Source organism: Chionomys nivalis, chromosome 22 (assembly GCF_950005125.1).
Source record: "Chionomys nivalis chromosome 22, mChiNiv1.1, whole genome shotgun sequence".
Lineage (NCBI taxonomy): Eukaryota > Metazoa > Chordata > Mammalia > Rodentia > Cricetidae > Chionomys > Chionomys nivalis.
The window spans coordinates 49,697,442-49,718,594 of NC_080107.1; the positions used below are offsets into that span (position 1 = coordinate 49,697,442).

At 42.3% G+C, this 21,153-nt stretch overlaps 1 protein-coding gene across 9 annotated transcripts in view; it reads right to left on the reverse strand.

The window, feature by feature from the left end:
• The window catches only part of Gapvd1 (GTPase activating protein and VPS9 domains 1), an 80,770-nt gene that overhangs the window by 15,807 nt on the left and 43,810 nt on the right, over nucleotides 1–21,153 (reverse strand). For 6 of the 9 annotated variants that reach the window (XM_057754557.1, XM_057754555.1, XM_057754554.1 and 3 more), the window contains 9 exons: nucleotides 18,697–18,837; nucleotides 15,757–15,891; nucleotides 15,104–15,223; nucleotides 12,968–13,045; nucleotides 12,479–12,843; nucleotides 9,448–9,535; nucleotides 8,544–8,624; nucleotides 4,171–4,293; nucleotides 2,251–2,380 (listed from right to left, as the gene is read on the reverse strand). In XM_057754557.1, coding sequence (XP_057610540.1) covers nucleotides 2,251–2,380; nucleotides 4,171–4,293; nucleotides 8,544–8,624; nucleotides 9,448–9,535; nucleotides 12,479–12,843; nucleotides 12,968–13,045; nucleotides 15,104–15,223; nucleotides 15,757–15,891; nucleotides 18,697–18,837 — 1,261 coding nt within the window. The remainder of the gene's footprint in view (nucleotides 1–2,250; nucleotides 2,381–4,170; nucleotides 4,294–8,543; nucleotides 8,625–9,447; nucleotides 9,536–12,478; nucleotides 12,844–12,967; nucleotides 13,046–15,103; nucleotides 15,224–15,756; nucleotides 15,892–18,696; nucleotides 18,838–21,153) is intronic. The other 3 variants (XM_057754559.1, XM_057754558.1, XM_057754556.1) reach the window with 1 other exon arrangement.

Consider the following 21,153-nt stretch of genomic DNA (forward strand, 5'->3'; position numbering starts at 1 on the left):
AGGAAAGTTGCTTGCTGGCTTGCTTAGCCCCCCACCTTAATGTATTTTTCCTTTACCGTTTTAAATTATGTGTATGTGTGTATATTTGTGCATCTGAGTGCGGCTTCCTATTGTGGCCAGAAGTGCTGGACCCCCTGGAGCTGAAGTCGCACATGGCCATGAATCACCTGATGAGGGTCCTCTGGGAGAGCAGAGCAATCTCTCAGCCACCGAGCCACCTCTCTAGCTCTCAGCTTGCTTTCTAATACAGTCCAGAATCACCTGGTCACAGGTAGAACTGCCCACAGCGGACCGGCTGGGCCCTCCCGCAGTTGTAGAATATTAAGACGTGTTAGATTTATTTATGCTGTGGAACATTTGTTTTAACAATGCAAAGATGTGTTGCATTCTTTTATGCTCTATTTGTTTAATTCTGTGATTCTTTGCCTGTCTAAAACACCTGATTCGTCTAATAAAGAGCTGAATGACCAATAGCAAGGCAGGCTGGTAGGCCGGGAGAAAAATAGGAGAAATCTAGTCAAGAAGGAGGAGGAGCAAGAACGAGGAAAGGAGGACTGTAGGGGCCAGTCACCCAGCCGCACAGATAGCCACGGAGTAAGAGTGAAAGTAGAGAAAGGTAAAAGCCCAGAGACAAAAAATAGATGGCATAATTTAAGAAAAAGCTGGCTAGAAATAAGTCAAACAAAGGCCAGGCATTGATAAGGAATAATAAGACTCCGTGTGTGGTGTGTGATATATTTAGGAGCTGGGTGATACCCCTCCAAAGTCAAAATAGTAACAACCAACAACATCCCACTTCAACCATCAATCATAAAAATGCCTCAAAGACACACCCACTGCCCAAGCCAATGGAGGCAATTCCTCATTTGGGATTCTGTCTTCCCAGGCGATTCTAGTTTGTAACAAGTTGACAAAAATTAACCAGTATATCCATTTTGCCAAGAATATCATAAAATATATTATGGTAAAGTCACCTGATTTTCAGTTTTTTTAAAAAAGATTTATTTACTTATTTATTTGTTGCGTGTACAGTGTTCTGCCTGCACACCAGAAGAGGGCACCAGATCTCATTACAGATGGTTGTGAGCCACCATGTGGTTGCTGGGAATTGAACTCAGTACCTTTGGAAGAGTAGGCAATGCTCTTAACCTCTGAGCCATCTCTCCAGCCGCATGGAAGGTTACTTTAACTACACAAAGATGAGTTAGATTTGTTTGTGCTGCATTTGTTCAACAATGTATAGATGTTTTGCTTTGCCTGCCTAAGGTACCTGATTAGTCTAATAAAAGGCTAAATGGCCAATAGCTAGGCAGTGGGGGGGATAGACAGGGCTAGTGGACAGAGAGAATAAGTAGGAAGAGGAATTCAGGCTGAGAGAGAATGAGGAAGAAAGAGAGGAAGACACCCAGTACCAGCCAGCCAGACAGCTGCCAACCAGACATGGAGTTGACACAGAGTAGAACATACAGAACGAAAGAAAGGTAAAAAGCCCCAAGGCAAAATGTGAATGAAGAAAAACAGGTTAAAATAAGTCATAAGGTCTAGTGGAACAATCATAAGATAATGCTGAACATTCATAACTAATAAGTCTCCATGTCTTTATTTAGGAGCTGCTTGGTGGCCGGAAAGAAAGCCTGCTACACAGGAGTACTTTTTTAATCCCTGAATTAATGTTTTTGATATCTGATATCCACAATTCAAGTATTTTCTTTAAAAAAAAAAAAATGTATTCCACTGTACAGTACTAGCTGGTCTGAAACTCTCTCTGTAGACTCAAATTCACAGAGATCTGCCTGCCTACTTCCTGAATGCTGGGACTAAAGGCATGCATTACCACACCTAGCATGAAGTGAGTTTTCTTACTAAATAGCATTTCATTTTTTTCTTTAGCACACGTGTGCGTGTATGTACATGTGTAACTACATAGACGACACAGGACAACCTCAATGTCATTCTTGAAGAGATGCCATCAACCTTGTTTTCTGAGATAGGATCTCTCACTGGCTTAGAGTTAGATTAGGACAACTGGCCCGGGAGCCCTGGGCTCCAGTGCTAAGATTACAAGAGAACACCATCACGCTCAGCTTTTCCAGGTAGGCAATGGGCGTTCACCTTAGGTCAGCACACTGACTGTGCAACAAGCACTTCATCGTCCAGCTGCTCTTTATACTTAACAACTGGTTGACTTGAAATGATTAAAATGGGGATAAAAAGTCCAAACTCCAAACTTCCAACTCTGGAACGAAATACCTGTAAGAGAAAGCAGCATCCTGGGGGTGGGCCGCTTGGCTGGCAGAGTCTGGGAGGTCGTCGGCAGAGATGTTCTGCAGCGCTTCATCCCGGGGAGAGTCCTGAGCACTTTCACCATCACCTATGACCTCTAAACAAAACCCGAACCCAAGAAAAGGAGAACCCATGTCAATGTGGAAATTTCTGGTACTAGCAGGTGTTCAGAGCAACTTAATCATGAGTTAGCTTATCTCAAAATAAGAGTTCTTAGAGAAAAAAAAATTTCAGATACATAACCAGGTTGTTATCAACAACAATGTATCAAGAGAGCAGATATGAAAGCAGAGAATGGTTGCTCTTCCTATCCCAGTCCAAAATAGTCAATACTTGAGATAACTTCATAAAGCTCATATTCCAAAATCGGAGTCACTAAGCCACAGAACTAAGAGCCTCAAAAGCATTTTAAACAATACTCTCACTTTAGAGACACGGACTCCAGTCCTGGCAGAAGATCCCTTGGTTGGCCAAATGCTGGAACAGATAGACCCTCACTCTTGTCTCCTGATTTTCCTCAACACAGCCCTTCCACCACACCTAAGGCTTAGTCAGGGACTAGCTCACAAACACAGCAAGGCCAGATCTGTGTGTTATGTATTTACTAAGTCAAGTAATACAAGATCATACATACAAACATACAGTCAAGGGGCATGGGGCTCAGTCAGTAGATTGCTTGTTTAGCATGCAAGCCATAGATTACATCCCCAGCACAACATAAAGTGAGTGTGATGCATGCCTGTAATTACAGAACTTGAAGGGGAGGCAGGAAGATCAAGAGTTCAAGGTCAGGGCTGGAGAGATGACCCAGAAGAAAAGAACACTGGCTGCAATTCCAGAGGATCCAATAACCTTCCCCTTTTCTGGCCTCCATGGGTACTGCACAGACACATACATGCAGGCAAAAATACCCATACATATAAAAAAATCAATCTTAAAAAAAAAGAGATCAAGGTTATCCACTGTTACAGTTAGTTTGATGCAAGCCTGTGTTACATGAGACTCTCTTGAAAAAAGAAAAAAAGTCTTCCAAGTCAAAAGGAATAAACTGATCCTGAATATAATAAAGATACTGTATAGGAAACTATGACAAAATGTTAGTAGCTGGTAAGTCTAAATATAAGGTTTATTAACCTTCACTTACTGCTATTTAAAAAGCTCCCCCCCACCAAAAAAAAAGGTTAGAAATGATGGCAGATTGGCACATGCCTATAATTTTAGCACTTGGGGGGGGAAGGAGGATTCTGAGTTCAAGGTCAGCCTGACCTACAGAGTAAGAGACCCTGTCTTCCCACCCTACTACCCTGAAAAGGAAAAACAAAAAGATGGAATTCCTCCTTGCCATCATTTCCTCTTCAGCCTTAGGTATCCGCCTCAGAGCAGCTCATGCTACTGCTTGCTGATGAATCTTCCAGAAAATGCTCTCAGCATATGCAGGCATAGACAGATTTAGCAAACTGCTTATGGTTTTATATGCTTTTGCTTTCCCTTTATCTTGAGGATTCCATATTTTTACGAGTATTCCTCCATGAAAAGAGAGAACCCTGTAGAAAAGAGGTACCAAGCAACAAAGGTGCCGTGGCTCATGTCAGTTACCACAGCTCCACTAGAGTTTGTAACTACATCAAATCACACTTCTCTAGACAGTAAAAAAGAATTCTCTCTCACTAAAACATGCACCAAGTTTCTCTGGGCTATCACCCCAGACTCATCAGATAACCCTAAACCATCTGAACATCTGGGGTGCCCAGGTTTAGTGGAAAAGTATAGAGAGGGACATGTTAATCTGACCTGACCTCTAGACGGCCTATTTTAAAGGCTATTGCAGTCAGGACTTCTGTTATCACCATAGTAAACTGATACTGTTAGATCTATGATAGTTATCACCTGCACTCTCGTCATTGGCCATTGCTCCTTCACTGGGGCTGGTCCGTTTTATGGCGTTCCGATATTTGTCCAGAATATCTTCAGCAACCTGAGTCTGTGCACTGAGCCTAGGGCTGGGCTCATCTGCAGGGGAAAAGAAAGAGAGCGCATTATTTCCCTGGGTTTATACCAACCCTGCTGTTAGTATGACACCAGTAGTACAATCCCAAAGGCAGATTAGGAGGTCAGACTAAAAAGGGCACATATCTCAGTGTTATGAGGCGCCATGCAGCTGCCTACTCAACCCCAATGCTAGGTCTGAGCGCCTTCCCAAAGCAGGACGCAGGAAGTATCCCTCCACCTCAGCACTGCTCAAGTCACAGGAATGGTCAATTCATGTCAACAAAACTTCTACCAATGGTTCCTTTTTTTAGGATCGGAGGACAAACAAAAGAATAGTCTTGCTATATATATATATATATATATATATATATATATATATATATATATATATAACCCAGGCTGACCTTTAACTCATTGTGTAGCCCAAGATCAGGCTTTGAGTTTGTGGTTCTATATCTAAGCCTGCCAAGTGCTAAGACTTGAGACACACCACCACACCAATCCCAACAATAAATTTTTATATACACAATCAGATATCTCCGTGCTGAAGGAAAAAAATTAACTAATTAAAATTAGACTTAATCTTTTATTAATTTTGATAAAATTAAAACGGTTTTCTCCTTCCTCTCTTTATACCACATCTGAACGTCTCTCTCACACCCCACCTGTTCATGACAGGGCAGCTGTCAGGGCACAGCTCTTCATTCCGTACAACAGTCACTGGCATTGCTAGAGAACCCAGGCGTCTGTTACCCTGACAACCAAATCAGATATCAAAACTGTTGAGCTAGCTTGCTGTCATGATACATGCTTGTAACTCCAGCGTTTGGGAAGTAGAAGCAAGAGAATTGTGAATTCAAGGCCAGCCTAGGTTATAGTGAGACTCTGTCTCAAAAAAAAAAAATAAATAAATAAAAAGGACAAGCTAGGAACATAATTCAGTGGTTGAGTTTTGAGTCCCAGCACCACACACACAAGTCAGCCTACATTCTCAAACAGTACTCATTCATCAACTACTATGCATCTTCAATACAAAATAAAGTTCCATAGTGAAACCCCTAAGACTGAGCTAGGTCAATAGGTAACCAAGCTACATTCTGGTAGAATTCCATTTGGAAAAATTTCGAAAAATCTCATTAAAACCATGTATGGTTTGTATGTATGGCAACAGCAACTAGCATTCATTATATGTGTACCACATAGCAGTGAACTGTGCCAAGCACCTATGTGGCACTTGCTCATCAGACAATTGCACAGAGAAGCATGGAGGCGGAGCAGCATGCTCAAGGACATTTCACCCCCACAAACAAGTACCTGCTATTCATGTTTCTATAACATACCTCAAGTTATACAGGGATTCACAAAGCTGTGTTTTCTACTTTTTATTTTTTGGGGAACAGGTCTCACTCTGTAGCCTACGCTGGCCTTGAACTTGTGGCAATTCTCCTGCCCCAGCCTTCTTAGTGCTGGGATTATAGATGCAAGCATACCTGACTCCCAAAGTCATTTAAGATTGTCTGCTGTAAATAGTGTAGTCATGACAAGAGACTCAGAAACTCTTATGCGTGAACTTTTTCAAAATATAAGTGCAACCATTGCAGAATCCTTTGAAGGAGCAATATTTTTGGATATAGCTTTAAAAAGACTCATTATTTATTCATTTACTATTCGGAGTGTTTTGCCTCATGCATACACATGCACTATGTGCACACCTGGTGCCTGAAGAGGGTTTCAGAGCCCTTGGAACTGGAGTTACAGCTAGCTGGCTGTAAGCCAACATACAAGTGACGGGAACTGAACCCAGATTTTCTACAAGGGCAGCAAGTGCTCCAAAGTGTTGAGCATCCCTCCAGCTCCACTGCTATCTTTTGAGAGCTCACAAGGACTATAAAAGGGACACATATAAATTGGCTGAAATGAGTCAATTAAACTATAATGTTGCTTACTGCGTCTTCCTTTGATAAGCTGCTATGAAGGGCCGGGGTAGTTAGTAGGCAGGTGTAAGCCTGGGTTCAGTTCCCAGCACTGTTACATAACATAATGACAACACTATAGGCACAAAGGTATTCCCAGAGAAAAATGGGAGAAGCAGTTTAAGTGCTTCAATAGCAAAAGAATAGTTACACTACAGTGTAACAGAATCAAATCATTTTACAGCCAGTAAAAAAGATTAAAAAACCAACTGTACCCAGCAGAAACTGGAAAGTGTATGAAACATAGTAAAGATAAATACAAAGTCATAGAGGTCTGATTCAGTCACAGAAAAGTCACCATGCACAAATACTGAGGAAGACTGAGACAGACCACAAAGTCAGCTCTTAGAGCGGCAGGAATATAGCCAGGCTCACATGGAACACCTGTTTATAACACTGAAACCTCTATTAGCTAGGATTGGATAGAATTTCTCCAATAAGAATGGTAAGATTCTTCGATCAGACCCAAAGAAAATGAACCACTTTGTGAAAAGAAAAAAGCTTTATTCAGATTCCAATCTCTTCGAGAAAAAAAAAATTGCTCAAAGACCTAACAACTTACAGCTTCTTCAAAGTCCTCAATCAACAATGTAATTCAGCTTGTATGCACTGCTTGTGCTCCCCTCTGTCCTTTTTTTTTTAAATATTTATTTATTATGTATATAATATTCTGTCCGTGTATATGCCTGCTGGCCAGAAGAGGGCACCAGACCCCATTACAGATGGTTATAAGCCACCATGTGGTTGCTGGGAATTGAACTCAGGACCTTTGGAAGAGCAGGCAATGCTCTTAACCTCTGAGCCATCTCTCCAGCCCCCTGTGCTTTCTTTTAAAGGCACTGGCCAGGAACTCATTCTGTAGACCGAGCTGGCCTTCAACTCTACCTCCTGAGTGCTGGGATTAAAAGGCATGCACCAGTATACTCAGAGACACTGGTGTCCTAACAGCAAGACCTGGGACACAGGAAAATACACAGATACACTGCCCCAAAACAGCATCTTTTCAACTCTTTCTAACCACACTGAAATGCTCCAGCACACACAGGCCATGTGTGATTTGATTTAACACCCACAGTACCTAGTACAGTGTCTGGCAAGACTCAGATGATCAACCAGTATTTGCTGACTGAATAGGACAGACGGGCTGTGCTCACCAGGGAACTGTGGCCTATCCACCTGTCTCCTGCTGCTCAGACCCTTTATTATAGGAAAGTTACTGTATCAAATAAAGCAGGGTTATATACTGATACATGGGTACACTTAACATGCACAATCAGACATTAGAACAACCATCAAAATGGGATACTGCACGTATTGTGCTGGTTGGTCACTTTTGAGAGCATCTTCTTTTTTCTTTTTCTTTTCCCCCCAAGACAGGGTTTCTCTGTGTAATCCTGGCTGTCCTGGAACCCACTTACTCTGTAGACCAGGCTGGCCTTAAACTCACAGAGATCTGCCTGCCTCTGCCTCCCAAATGCTGGGATTAAAGGCGTGCGTCACCACCACCCAGCTGACCTATTCCACTTTTAACTTAAAAAGCTTTATTATGACTTAGAATGGGAAGACAGCACACCTTAAAATTAAGATAAGAAAAAAAAAAAAGAGAAGTAAACTTCCCTCCAGATGCGCTACGGCACTGGCCATTTACACCAGCTCTCATGCTCGGCTTACAAGGCACCAAGGGAGCTGCAGAGTGCAAGTGTAGGACAAGGAAGATCCCTAAAGCTCTGCCATGAGTTAGACAGCAGTAATAGTGGGTCAAGCTATAAAAAACAAAAAAGAAAAACTAGTGAGATCTTTAACTTTTAGTACAATGGTTGGCATTTGTGTTTGAACAAATACTTTAATCATGAAAAAATAAGATGATATCATAGTATTTCACTGTGATCCTGAATAAACTAGAACTACAGATGAAAATAAATTTAGTATCCTACAGCCAGTGTTAGAGAAAACTAGCCAGCCAATCGTCCAGAGATACGGCATGCACAGCACTAGAGGCAGCGCCACACGCTCCAACAGTCCGTGGCATCGTCCCCTGGCAGTGAGCTCTCAGGCAGGCCTTGTCAGAAACAGGTTATGGTAATGAGGATGGTGATGGTAGTGGTGGTCTGTAGGAAGAGCACACCAAGACCCACCGTGGCCCCTAGGGGACCACAGAGCCATGAAGAACATACTCCCCACCGTACACACACAGACACACTCTTCTAAAAAGGCAACGCTTATGGCATCCAAGAAAAAAATGTTATGAAATATGTGCTCTGGGAATGAAGGAGCCAGGAAGCCCATGGGTCTACAAACCTGTGAGTGTTGAGAATCTGTCAGGCCCCAGATCATCTTTGTCTTTTTCTTGTTTTTCTTTCTTTCTAAATGGTATAGGAGCTGGAAATTAAATAAAGTCAGTAGTGTGACATACAACATACTGCACTCCTCGGAAGTTAACTGGTGTGCCAACATTTCTAAGTGAAGGAGGCTGAAAGTTTAAAAGTTTAGAAATCCCAAATGTCAACCGATAATCATTAAGATAGCATCAATGGTTCTTAAGGAAGCTTTCAGAAGCTACTGTGGAGTCATCTGCCATAGAAAGAATGGTTTAATGAGGATCCACTGGGAGTAAATCAAAACCATTGCCTCTTAACCTCGCCAAAAGAACACATTCAGAGTTCCTGCCTCACTCATTCCACCCCATTAAGTGGACTTGAGCATGGGCAGAGGCAGGTCTCAGCCTCCTATAAGTGTACAGCCTGGGGAAAGGCCTATGGGACAGGTCCCCAACTTTCGAGTGATCTCTTCCTTCAGGAAGAGAAATTTTTGCTGACTCAATCAATGTCAGGCTATTCACTAAAAATAAATGTATACAACTACCTTCCAAAATAGACACTAGCTACTTCTGTAGGGCACACATGTTTTCAATGCACATAGACATGAAAAACTTAGATCTGTTCCAGGAACATCAAAGTGGCTTGAATACATTAAATTAACAGCAACAATAGCGTGCCAAGAGTCCTCCATGTTTAACAACAGTGACTGGCATATTTCCATTTAGGACACCACTGCCACTTCCCACAAAGAACAGGACATTTTAAAGCTCCGTCAGAGCATCTCTCAGTGAAAGCATTTCTACACTTCCACACAGCTAGAGACAGGCCCAGCAACATCACAGAGGCGTGGTGAGACTTGAAGCTCTAAAGTTTTATGAAATTACCTTTAGGCATAGCTGACACGAAGCGTTTTCTCCACCAAGGCCTGCTCCTGTCTGATCTCTCATCATCACTATCCTTGCGCTCTTCAGCCTGCAGAGAGAGTCTGATGCTTTATTGTGAGTTGAGCAGCAGGATAAGTTGCTATGAAAAGAATTTCAGTAAGGCTGTATGCCAGTCCTATTTGCCTTAAAACAAAACCATTCTTTTTGGGGTGTTAGCAGGGGAGAACTCAGGGCTCATGGCCTCTAAGCCACAGTCCCAGCACAGAAAACTACTAATGCCTGCAGCGCCCTCTGCTGTGAGGAAGAACACCCTCCAGGTCAGGGTGGTGTGTGTGAGGGTAGGCACTATCCATAACTGCTAGGAAACCAAAGAGCTAACAGAACATGGTATCATGGGTACCCAAAGATCACTTATAAAGGAAGTGTTAGAGCTTCCTTCTGGGTAGAGCTCAGTTGAAAGAACAAGTGCTCAGCAGGTACCAACTCTGGGGTCAATCCTCAACACAAAAGCAAGACAAAACAAAACAAGAGCCGGGCGGTGGTGGCGCACGCCTTTAATCCCAGCACTTGGGAGGCAGAGGCAGGCGGATCTCTGTGAGTTCGAGACCAGCCTGGTCTACATGAGCTAGTTCCAGGACAGGCTCCAAAGCCACAGAGAAACCCTGTCTCGAAAAACAAAAAAACAAAAAAAAAACAAAACAAGAAATCCTAAGTAAAGGCAGTGCAATGAATCCTAAAGAGGGCAGGGACAGTGTGATGTAGCAATAGCAACCTGGTGTGTCAGAACCCAGCATGAGAACAGATCTCTCAGCCCTTCAGCTACCTGAGAAAATAGCTCCTGTTATTAGGGGCTTTGTTGTTGTTGTTGTTGTTTTGAGACAGAGTCTCAGTCTGTAGCCCAGGCTGACCTCTTCCTTAGCAATACTCCTATCTCAGCCTCCCAATTACTGGAATTATAGGCATGAGCTATAATTATAGGCATGAGCTCAGTTCTCAAGTCCTTCCCCCTGCCCCATTGCTGGGTCTCACTGTGTAACCCCTAGCTGTCCTAGAACTCACTTTGTAGACCAGGCTGGCCTCAAACTCAGAGATCCAAACTCTGTCTCCTGAGTGTTGGGATTAAAGGTGTGTGTCACCATGCCCTGTCTTAAATCTTTTATATAGATGAGAAACATGAAGCTAAATGAGGTGACCTTCCTCAAGGTACACAGCTTGCATGTGGCACAGCTGCCCATCAAACCTAGACCTGCCTTTGGTCACCAATTATACAGTCATCATCAACTCTGTTCACATTCAAGGACAGGGCCAGTAATTCTATTACTAGCCTATGTGACCTCAAAAAAATCTCTTAATTTCCATTTCTTTTATTTACAGAATTGTGACTAAAAGTATATTCCTGGCTGTTAGAGCAGTGCCTTTTCTCGCCCATCAGTCCGATCTTATTCTGAGTGCTTTCTACTTTGTAACTAACAATCTCTTTCTACACATAAGACTTCATGTGAATAGAGAGAATAAAATTACCTAAAAACTCTTAACAACAGGTGATTCCTGCAATCAGAGAGACCGGGGCTCGTGTGGCAGGAAAGTTAGAGGTGACACTGGGATGTTTGTCTACACATTTACACGTGAGGAATAACGAAAGCAGTTTCTCACTATTGAAGAGTGAGGGAAACAGAATAAACTTTTCTCCAGACTGAAACCAAGTGCTCAGTGTACGCTCACTGCTTCCTCTGTGCTGAGAAAGACAGAGATGAAGTGAACACGGAGGTGACTGTGTACACAGAGGCTCACACACAAATATCACCTAGCTATAGCCATTGAGAGGTCTGAGCAGCAACAAGCCACAGAAATGAGTTTTGACTCATCTCAGTTTCTAAAAACTAGTTTTGACCAAAGGACCTAAGATTCTTAGAGAAAAATTAAACTCCAGGAAGAGACAGAGAATACAGCGTAGGAGCTCAGCAGTTGGGGTACTGCGTGCTCTTCTAGCGCACCAGCTTCCAGTCCCAAACTCGCATGCTGGCTCACAATCATTTGTAACTCTGGTCCTAAGGGACCTGATGCCCTAATTTGGCCTCTGCAGGTGCTTTATATGTATGGTACACAGACAGACATCTGGGCAAACACTCACACACACATAAAATAAAAATGATCTTAAAATAAAGGGTGAAAAATTGGCCGAGACGAAAGTGAACAAGCAGCAGAGTGAAAGTGTACAAGGCCTGGTGACAGTGACTGTGGAGTCCTGCTGCCCTAACCATGGCTCAGGGGAATGGAGGCAGAGGCATAACAATTATCACAAGTTCAAGACCAGCCAGGTCTACATAATAAGTTTCTGGTCACCTTGGAATAGATAATGAGAACCTGTTTCAAAAACAACAACAACAACAACAACAACAAACCAATAAAACAAATGAAAAGAGACATGGGGAGACACGGCTGGGGTGACATTTCAGAGTGCTGACGAGTGGGATCACATGCAGGACAGCATCAGAACAAATGTGTCACCTGTTGGAAATGTACAACGAACTCAACAAAGAGGGAGAAAAGAAATGGGCTGAGAAAGAAGTATTTTGTCTTCCCAACTTCATGACTTTCAAATAAAATGGCATTCCTCATTTAAGAGAGTACTTCGTAGGTACTCTCAAGGAGTCAGTCGTAGGTGTTCTTGGAGAAAAGATCTAACAAGATCACAGAATCAAGCTGTGCTGTATCTATTCAACAGATGACTAGACTAACAGGGTTTTTCTTTGTTTGAGACAGGTTTTTTTACTGTGTAGCCCTGGCTGCCCTGGAATTCACTCTGTAGATCAGGCTGGCCTCAAACTCATGGAGATCCACCTGCCTCTGCTTCCCAAGTGCTGAGATTAAAGTGTGCACCACTACCACCCACCATGACAGATCATCTTTAATCACAACCACAGTCATCCTCAATTCATAGTCCATGTTCATTTCAGACATCATAGGAACCCGTCACATAGAACACTGGCTGACCATAAAATGAAAGCTCTTCATGGCTAGTGTCCCATACCTCTCCTCTTGAAGAGTCCTTACTCGGAGAAGAAGATGACGAATGAGGTGCAGCCACCAAAGAAGTAGCACCAGTGGCTGCAGCTGGAGGGAGCTCGTCATTCCCTGAACGGCGGTTGCAACTGGGGTCACTCATGGGCCGCCGCACAGAAGACACTACGTCAGAGCTCCTGCTGCGAACCAGTCTCTCAGGGTAAGAATGCCTCTGCTTAAATGCCTCCACTTCAGCTGCGGTTAAAACGTGAGAACCAAAGGTGGGCAGCCTGGCCTCATTCCCTCCCACTGCACCTTCCAGGATTGGAGGATCCGGGGGTGGGTGCGAGGGTCGGGCATAGTGAACCTTCGGCCTTACCACAGCAGAGGCCCCTGTAACACAGCAAAGAAGTATTACAGACAGCATGGGACTACTCAACAAAGGCATCAGCCAGAGGCCGGCAACACCCTGCTCCTGTTTATGACAAGAGCCCAAGAGTGCTCGCCACAAGCTTACCATCGTGCGAAGACAGTGGGTCAAACACGGCAAGCAGGGACTCTGACTGCGAGGGAGGAGAGGTCAGCTGGTGGGCACCTACAACAACACCAACCATGAGATGAAGCCAGATGCAGACAGCATATCCCACACTGAAGAAGGCACTGGTACTCTTCCACAATTTGTCTCTCTTGATTAATTAGAACCTCAGAAGCTTACCAGAAATAAATGAAACATATAAATACCAAATTCTGATTACCCCAAAAGATAGTGGTGGTGCCTGACTGGGAGGGAAAGGCAGGCAGCCTCTGAACTCAAGGCCAGCCTGGTCTATGGAGTGAGTTCCAGGTCAGGGCAACACAAAGAAACCCTGTCTCAAAACAAACAAACAAACAAACAAACAAACAAAAAACAAAAAAGAAAGAAAGAAAAACAAGGGGAGGCTGGAGAGATGGCTCAGAGGTTAAGAGCACTGGCTGTTTTTCCAAAGGTCCTGAGTTCAATTCCCAGCAACCACATGGTGGCTCACAACCATCTGTAATGAGATCTGGTGCCCTCTTCTGGTGTGCAGACATCCATGCAGACAGAATGTTGTATACATAATAAATAAATAAATCTTTAAAAAAAAAAATAAGAAGCAAAAAAATTCTGAACACCCTACATGTTAATCTGCATGTAAGGATTCTCACTACATTTAGAGGGTAGACAAATGTGGGTGTTGCTACAGCTAGTGTGAAGAGCACAACCACGAGACGGCAACCATATTTTTCCTAATGGCTCACGCCCTCAGAGACTAACTTCCCCCGACCTATACAATCAAGCAATACTATCCAAAAAAGAGGTGATTAAAGAACTGTGAATTTTGAAAGTATAAACATTGCTTTCAGCAGATGACTTGATTTTAAAAACTCTAACTTCTAAATGTACTATTTTAGGTTACAGAGCCCCCACTGCCAAAAAGAAACCCCTATGCACATCTTAACACAACTAGAAATGCTAAATATTAAAATAGATTAATATACAGAGAATAAAACTTTTTTCATTCATAGATTTCCTTATTTCAGATTTAGAATATGAACATTTAAAGTACACATTGATGAGTTATGCCGGAGAGTTATACTAATCGATGAAATATTAACAGTATATGACCTTTGCTGTTACTGTTTGTTGGGTTTTTTTATATTATTTAGTTTTATCTTGTGTGTATGCCTGTGTGTGCATGCAGTATCCACAGAGGTCAGAAGAGGACATTGGACCTTCTTGGCCCTGGAGCTAGACACAGTTGTGAGCCACCATGTGGGTACTAAGGGTCTAGCTCCTCTGTGAGTTTCCAAGTTGGCCAAAGTCAGAGAGTTCCGATTTTTGCCTCTAGTTCCTTGCATTTACCTCAAAACAAAGGCCCCACCTAGGTGTTGAGCAGAGAGGTCTGCTCTCTCAAGGTTACTGTCAACAGCTATGGCTAATGGCCAGTTCTTGGGCTCCAGGAATAAAGAAGTAGATCTGTTCCTACCTCAAACAAGAGCCTAAAGGTCCAACTAAGTTCCAGTTTTCATTATGGAGATACTTGGGATTCCACCCAGGGAGTGGTTTGCCTACAGAGTGTTTTGGTCTAGGGGGCAAGCGTGACCTGGTGACTTATTTTGTTCTAGTAACAGAATGTTTAACTATGAATGTAGCCTGAGACATTCAACTGGTCAGTTCATTTCCTTGTATCATGTTAATGCAGTCTTTTGTCTTACTCCTACCTTTTGGAGTCAGGGATATTTTAAACAGTTGGAAATTAAACGCGGGTGAATTTTCAATACCCACTGAAAACTTCCGTCCTGATACTATCCTATATGTTTCTGTTTCTCCATTTTCATTCGGATCTTCATATTCTTCACTATATTTCTAAATTCCCATGCCTCTACTCTGGAGAAAGATATTTTGTTAACACTGGCCCCTAACACCTCTGGAAAGGCAGTCAGTGCTCTTAACTGCAGAGACATCTCCCCAGGCCCACTTTGGTATTTTTGAAACAGATTTTCATTATGTAGAGCAGGCAAGTCTCAAATTCATAGAGATCCACCTGCCTCCACCTCCTGAGTGCTAGGATTATCACCACAGAAGGTTATGATATAATCATTTTAAAAAGCCGTTCTGTCTTCCACTACTTACCATGGGCTATGTCATCCATGTCTGGACTAGTTACAGAATCTTTACCCCCAAAATCAGAGCTGCACTCAGACCTCAGGTCTTCAATCTTATTGGGAATATCCTCTGATGTAGCACTTATACCTTTGAAAATACAGCAAAATTAAGTAAGTAAATAAACGAAAAGAATAGAGTAGTTACACAAATTTATATGAAATTTGGAGAAATTCTTTCTCAAACTTTATATATGCCAGTTCTATACATGTGTATTGCTGAGTACTGTGAATTTATCATACTGTCATTCAAATACACTCATCTTACTTTATACATTACCAAAATTACCGTGTCATACCTAAATATTGCAGCAGAAGCTACCAACAATATCAAGAATTGTAGAAGATCATCAATAGTTTCCACAGGCTGTAAAAGCCACACATTAAGTTCTCAAAGATCACGAAGGATGATGATGGAGATGACGAAACTCTCAAGTCAAGCATCTCTCTTGGGGATGGAGATGCAGTGAAGGAGCATGACCTTCATGCCCAGCCTGGGACCCACAGCTAGTACCATACCATGAAACAACAATGATGAAACCCACGATCTCTTTGGTAACACTTTATAAATAGGAAATAGAGGATGCCTTCAAATTCCTAGTCCTTAAAACAAGACAGACATACCGGACACAACACTGAGGCCTGGTGTGCTGGGGCGGGAACTGACCTCCCTGACATCTGTATCATCAGACGTGCTGCCCAGTCCAGAACAGCTCTCAAGCTCTTGGAGCCGCTCCTCCTGCTTTAAGTCTGGAGCCTCTGAACAGAAGACAGGAAGAGTCACCTAGTAATTCAGTGAGCATGGAAAGTTCAGCTTTTGTGACTCAGACAAACAAGCTCTCAAGGTTAAGTCTAAGCTACTTAGCAGAGCTAGTTAGATCAGGGTTGCAAAAAGGCAAGGTTATGACTTTCTTCTGATATAAATCAGTTTGTTCTGTCCAGATGTTAACCTCTATAAAAAAAGAAAGAAAGAAAAACAAAACATATATAAGTTTTTAAAGACAGGGTTTCTCTGTGTAGCTTTTAGCTTTGAAGCCTGTACTAGAACTCACTCTGTAGACCAGGCCGGCCTCAACTCACAGAAATCTGCCTGCCTCTCTACCACACAGTAACCAAAATACATTCTTGGTTCACATGAAAACAGTATTAGAAGGTACGGAATAGTTTAGCATTGCACTGATCTGTTTAAATTTTAATGTTTTCAAAAGTGCTTTCAAAAGGGCCGGAGAGATGGCTCAGCAGTTAAGGGCACGAGCTCCTCTTTCAGAGGTTCTGGAGTTCAATTCCCAGTACTTACATGGTGGCTCACAACCATCTGTAATGGGATCAATGCCCTCTTCTGGTGTGCATGAAGACAAAGCATTTACGTATGTAAAATACATAAGTAGATAAATCTAAGAAAAAAATTGAGCTCATCACGAAGCCCAAAACTACATCTGAGCTGGAGAGGTTAAGAGCACTAGCTCCCTCTTCCAGAGGTCCTGAGTTCAATTCCCAGCAACCACATGGTGGCTCACAACCATCTGTAATGAGATCTGGCACCCTTTCCTGCTGTGCAGACAAAACAATGTATAGTAAGTAAATAAATAAACAAATGGATGGATGAATATACAGTAAATAAATAAATATTTTTAAAGAGTGCTTTAAGATGGGCATGATGGCAGACACCACTGATCTTAGCACTGAGAACAGAGGCAAGTGGATTTCTGGGAGTTTGAGGCCAGCCTGATATACATAGCGAGTTCCAGGAAGAGTCCAAGATATATGGAGAGATCCTGTCTTAAACCATCCCCAAAAAGAAAGAAAAGAAAACAAACAAACAAACAAAAAAACCCAAAAAACTTCTTTACCTAATTATTTATCTACTGGGTTTTTGAGAAGGGGTCTTGCTGTATAGCACAAGCTGAAATAACAAGTATGTGTCACTAAATTTTTGTTTGTTTGTTTGTTTGTTTGTTTTGGTTTTTCGAGACAGGGTTTCTCTGTAGCTTTGGAGCCTGTCCTGGAACTCCCTTTGTAGACCAGGCTGGTCTCGAACTCACAGAGATCCGCCTGCCTCTGCCTCCCAAGTGCTGGGATTAAAGGCGTGCGCCACCACCGCCCGGCTTGTGTCACTAAATTAAGTACCCTTTAAGAGACTGGAGAGATGGCTCAGAGTACTTGCTGCTTTTACAGAGGACCTGGGTTCAGTTCCCAGCCCTCACACGGCAGCTCAGAAACGGCTGTAACTCCAGTCCCAGGGAGTTGGATGTCCTCTTCTGACTTCCACAGGCCTTTGTACACACACATGCCAAACATGCACACAAACACTCAGACATAAAAACTAAACATAAATAAATTAGGGCTAGAGAGATGTTTCAATGAACAATGTCTTATGCTCTTCAGAGGATGGAATTCAATTCTCAGCACCCACAACAGACCATTCATGAAAACCAGACTCCAGCTCCAGGAGACCCAATAACCTGTGGGCACCTGCATTTATATGTGCACATACACACATACAGACACCTATATGAACATATAATTTTAAAAATTGTATTTTATAGCCGGGCGGTTAAATTTACATGTGTGCATGTGTGCTTGCGCTTCTCTTTTAGGAACTGGTTCTTCTGGATACTGAACTCAGGTCACCAGCCTTGGACTCATTAAGCTGGCTCACTGGTCACCAGGGATAAACGTAGGGACGGTGACTAGAATGCAAATGTGCAGTCTGAGCAGGGCTACTACTCTCATCCTGGGATAAACTGGTGAAAGACACTGAACACAACATACACATAAAACTCTGGGGGGCTGGAGAGGTGGCTCAGAGGTCAAGAGCACTGGCTGCTCTTCCAGAGGTCCTGAGTTCAAGTCCCAGCAACCACATGGAGGCTCACAACCATCTGTAATGAGATCTGGTGCCTCTTCTGGTGTATATATGTTAACAGAACATTGTATGCATAATAAATAAATCTAAAAAAAAAAAACTCTGCTGAGTTTCAAATAATTGATTCAAATATAATTTAATACAGACTCAGAAAGCATTTGCTATACTATTATTATTATTTATTATTGTTATTATTATTATTATTATTTTGTTGTGGTTTGGTTTGGTTTTTTGAGACAGGGTCTCTCTATGTATTCCTGGTTGTCCATGAACCAGGTAGACCAGGCTGGCCTTGAACTCAGAGATCTGTCTGCCTTGGCTTTCAAAGGCTGGGGTTATAGGCATGCACCACCACGTCTAGTAGCATTTACTATGTTAATCAATGCTAACTAACAATAAACTTTTCCTTGATGAAAACAAAATGTTCTACTTGAAATTTAACAACAATTGATTTTCTGGCATTTGCCTTATGTGTATGTGTGTGTATGAGTCATCAAGTATTGTGGTAAATGCCTAAAATTTAGTACTTTTATAGACTGAGGCAGAGGATTTTGAATACAAAGTCAGCCTGGACCAGACCCTGTCTCAAAAAACAAAACAAAACAAAAAAGAAAGTATATCAGTTGGAAAAATATATCTAATATAGAAATTAGGACCCCTTACACAATAAAATATGCAAATAATGACAGCATACTAACCTGAGTCACTTGGCAATACCTCTACGCTCCAAGCTTCACTTGTGGTCTCTGATATGGTAGAGCCAGTGCAAGGGTCAAGGAGAACTGACCCTGAACCTGGGAGGCACAGCAAACTGCCTAACACATTCTCTGCTGCTGCACCTGCACAAACCAGTGGGAACAAAATGTTAGAAGAGTCTGAGAACAGTGGTAAAGAAAATCTTACCAGTAAGAAAGTGGCCAAGGAAGGAATTTCATTTAAGCATGATACTAAAAACACAAAGTTCCCAGTTGAACACACTGGCACAACCTCCTTTTCTTTACTTCATGTGCATATATGTGCCTGAATTATGTGTACCACACACATGGAGGAGCCAGAGCAGAACAGAAGAGACATCAAATACCTGGAACCAGAGTTATGTGGTGCTGATAACTGACTTCAGGCCCTCTCCTCTGGAAAAGCAGTAAATGTATTGCCCTAACTGCTGAGCCATCCCTCCAGGACAATCTTCTTTTCCTCCTGCTTAACTTTGACTCTACACAGGGAAAACACATCTTTAGAGTCATGGCAACTTACTTTCACCATGGCTTTTCAGCAAATCTAACCTATGTCCTTGATATCTTTTTTACCTTTATAGTCCCACAGGGATGCCAGCGAATTAAACCACAGAAAGTTACATTAGCCAAATATGTTTTCTTCCAGCATATCAGCAATAAAGTCAGAGCAGTATATTTGCAAGAGACTACACAGCTCCTTCATAGCACTCAGCCAAATGCAAATACTGCTTGTGGCCAAGAACAATACTACATTGGCATCTGGAATAAAATAATACAAAACCAATTGAGAAATCTCTATACACTAACTACTAAAAAACACAACTGGAGGGAATGAAACATTACCATATGCTTGCATTTAATATACTCAAGATGAGGAGAGATGGCTCAGCAGTTAAAATACTGGCTGCTTTTCCAAAGGAGTTAGGTTTGATTGCTAGCATCTACATGGCAGCTCACAGACAGCTGTAGTAACTCCAGTGCCAGAGGATACAACCACTCTCTTCTGGTCTCTTCAGCTGTCGTATACATGTGGTACACAGACAAATTAAAGATGGGAATTCTACACTACATTTGATTCAAGCTAATAAAAGAATAACTCTGGGGCTGGAGAGATGGCTCAGTAGTTAAGAGCATTGGCTGCTCATCTAGAGGACCCAGGTTCAATTCCCAAACCCACATGACAACTCACAACTGTCAGTTCCAGGGGACCTGAGACCCTCACACAGACACACATGCAGGCAAAACACTAATGCACATAAGATAAAAATAAAATCATTTATGTAAAAAAAGAAGTATTCTATTTGGGTTATCAGAAAGTTTTGAAATTAGTTTTTACAGATCTAACATTAAAGGAACTGTGAATAAGGGCATGGAGAGACGGCTCTGCAGCTGAGAGCATTGGTTGCACTTGTAGATGACCCAGGTTCAGTTCCAGAGCTCCCACAAAGTGGATCACAAATGTTTGTAACTCTAGTTCTAGGGGATCCAATGACCACTTTTGGCCTCTGTGGATATCAGGTACACATGTAGTACACACACACACACACACACACACACAATATACACTCATACACGTGAAATACAAATAAAAGAAAAAGAATGTCTGGAATTTGCCTAAGCCTGATGGGGAAGAATGGGTAAACATGGCCATGTGTGTCTAATTGATGAAACTCAGGGCCAGGTACAGTGAGTTTCTACCATTCTCTGTTGTCTGCGGTTGATATTTTTCATGATTTAAAAAGAAAAGGAAGGTAGTAATTAAAAGGCTGTATGAATCTTTCAAAAGTCACAAAATAGTATTCTAAAAAGGGCAGGTTTTGAATGTCGTAACACAATAAACTGACATTTTAAGAAAAGGAAAAAACTGTTAGTTACACTTTAGAAGAGAATTAGTCCTTCTAGAAATGAGTTCATTTCACTGTTTTCTATGGTTTTGTGGTGCTTGGGAACAGTTCCTAGACCATCACACACGGTAGGCTAGTGTCCCAATGACAGCTACACCTCCAGCCCTCCTTTTAGAGAACTTCAGCATTCTCTGAGCCCATATGTTATGAATATAGTCTACGGAACCTTCGTTTTAAGGTAGGGTTTTTAGCCTCAAAAAGACAATAAGCTAATCATAAACTGAGTAAATATACTGTGCCCCAGAGATAAAACTTGACATGAAATTAACTCAACAGACTCTTGTGTAGGTCTTTCCTTTTTTCTCTGTGTAGTCCCTGGCTGTCCTAGAACTACCTATGTAGACCAGGCTGGCCTGAACTCACAGTGATCCACCTTCCTCTGCCTCGTAAGAACTGGGATTAACCTGACTTTCTTCTTCTTTTAAAAAAAGTATGTAGAACTGTGCTAAAACATGACACACATGGAGGTCAGAAGACAACGTGTGGGAGACAGTTCTCTTCTTCCCTCTATGGCTCC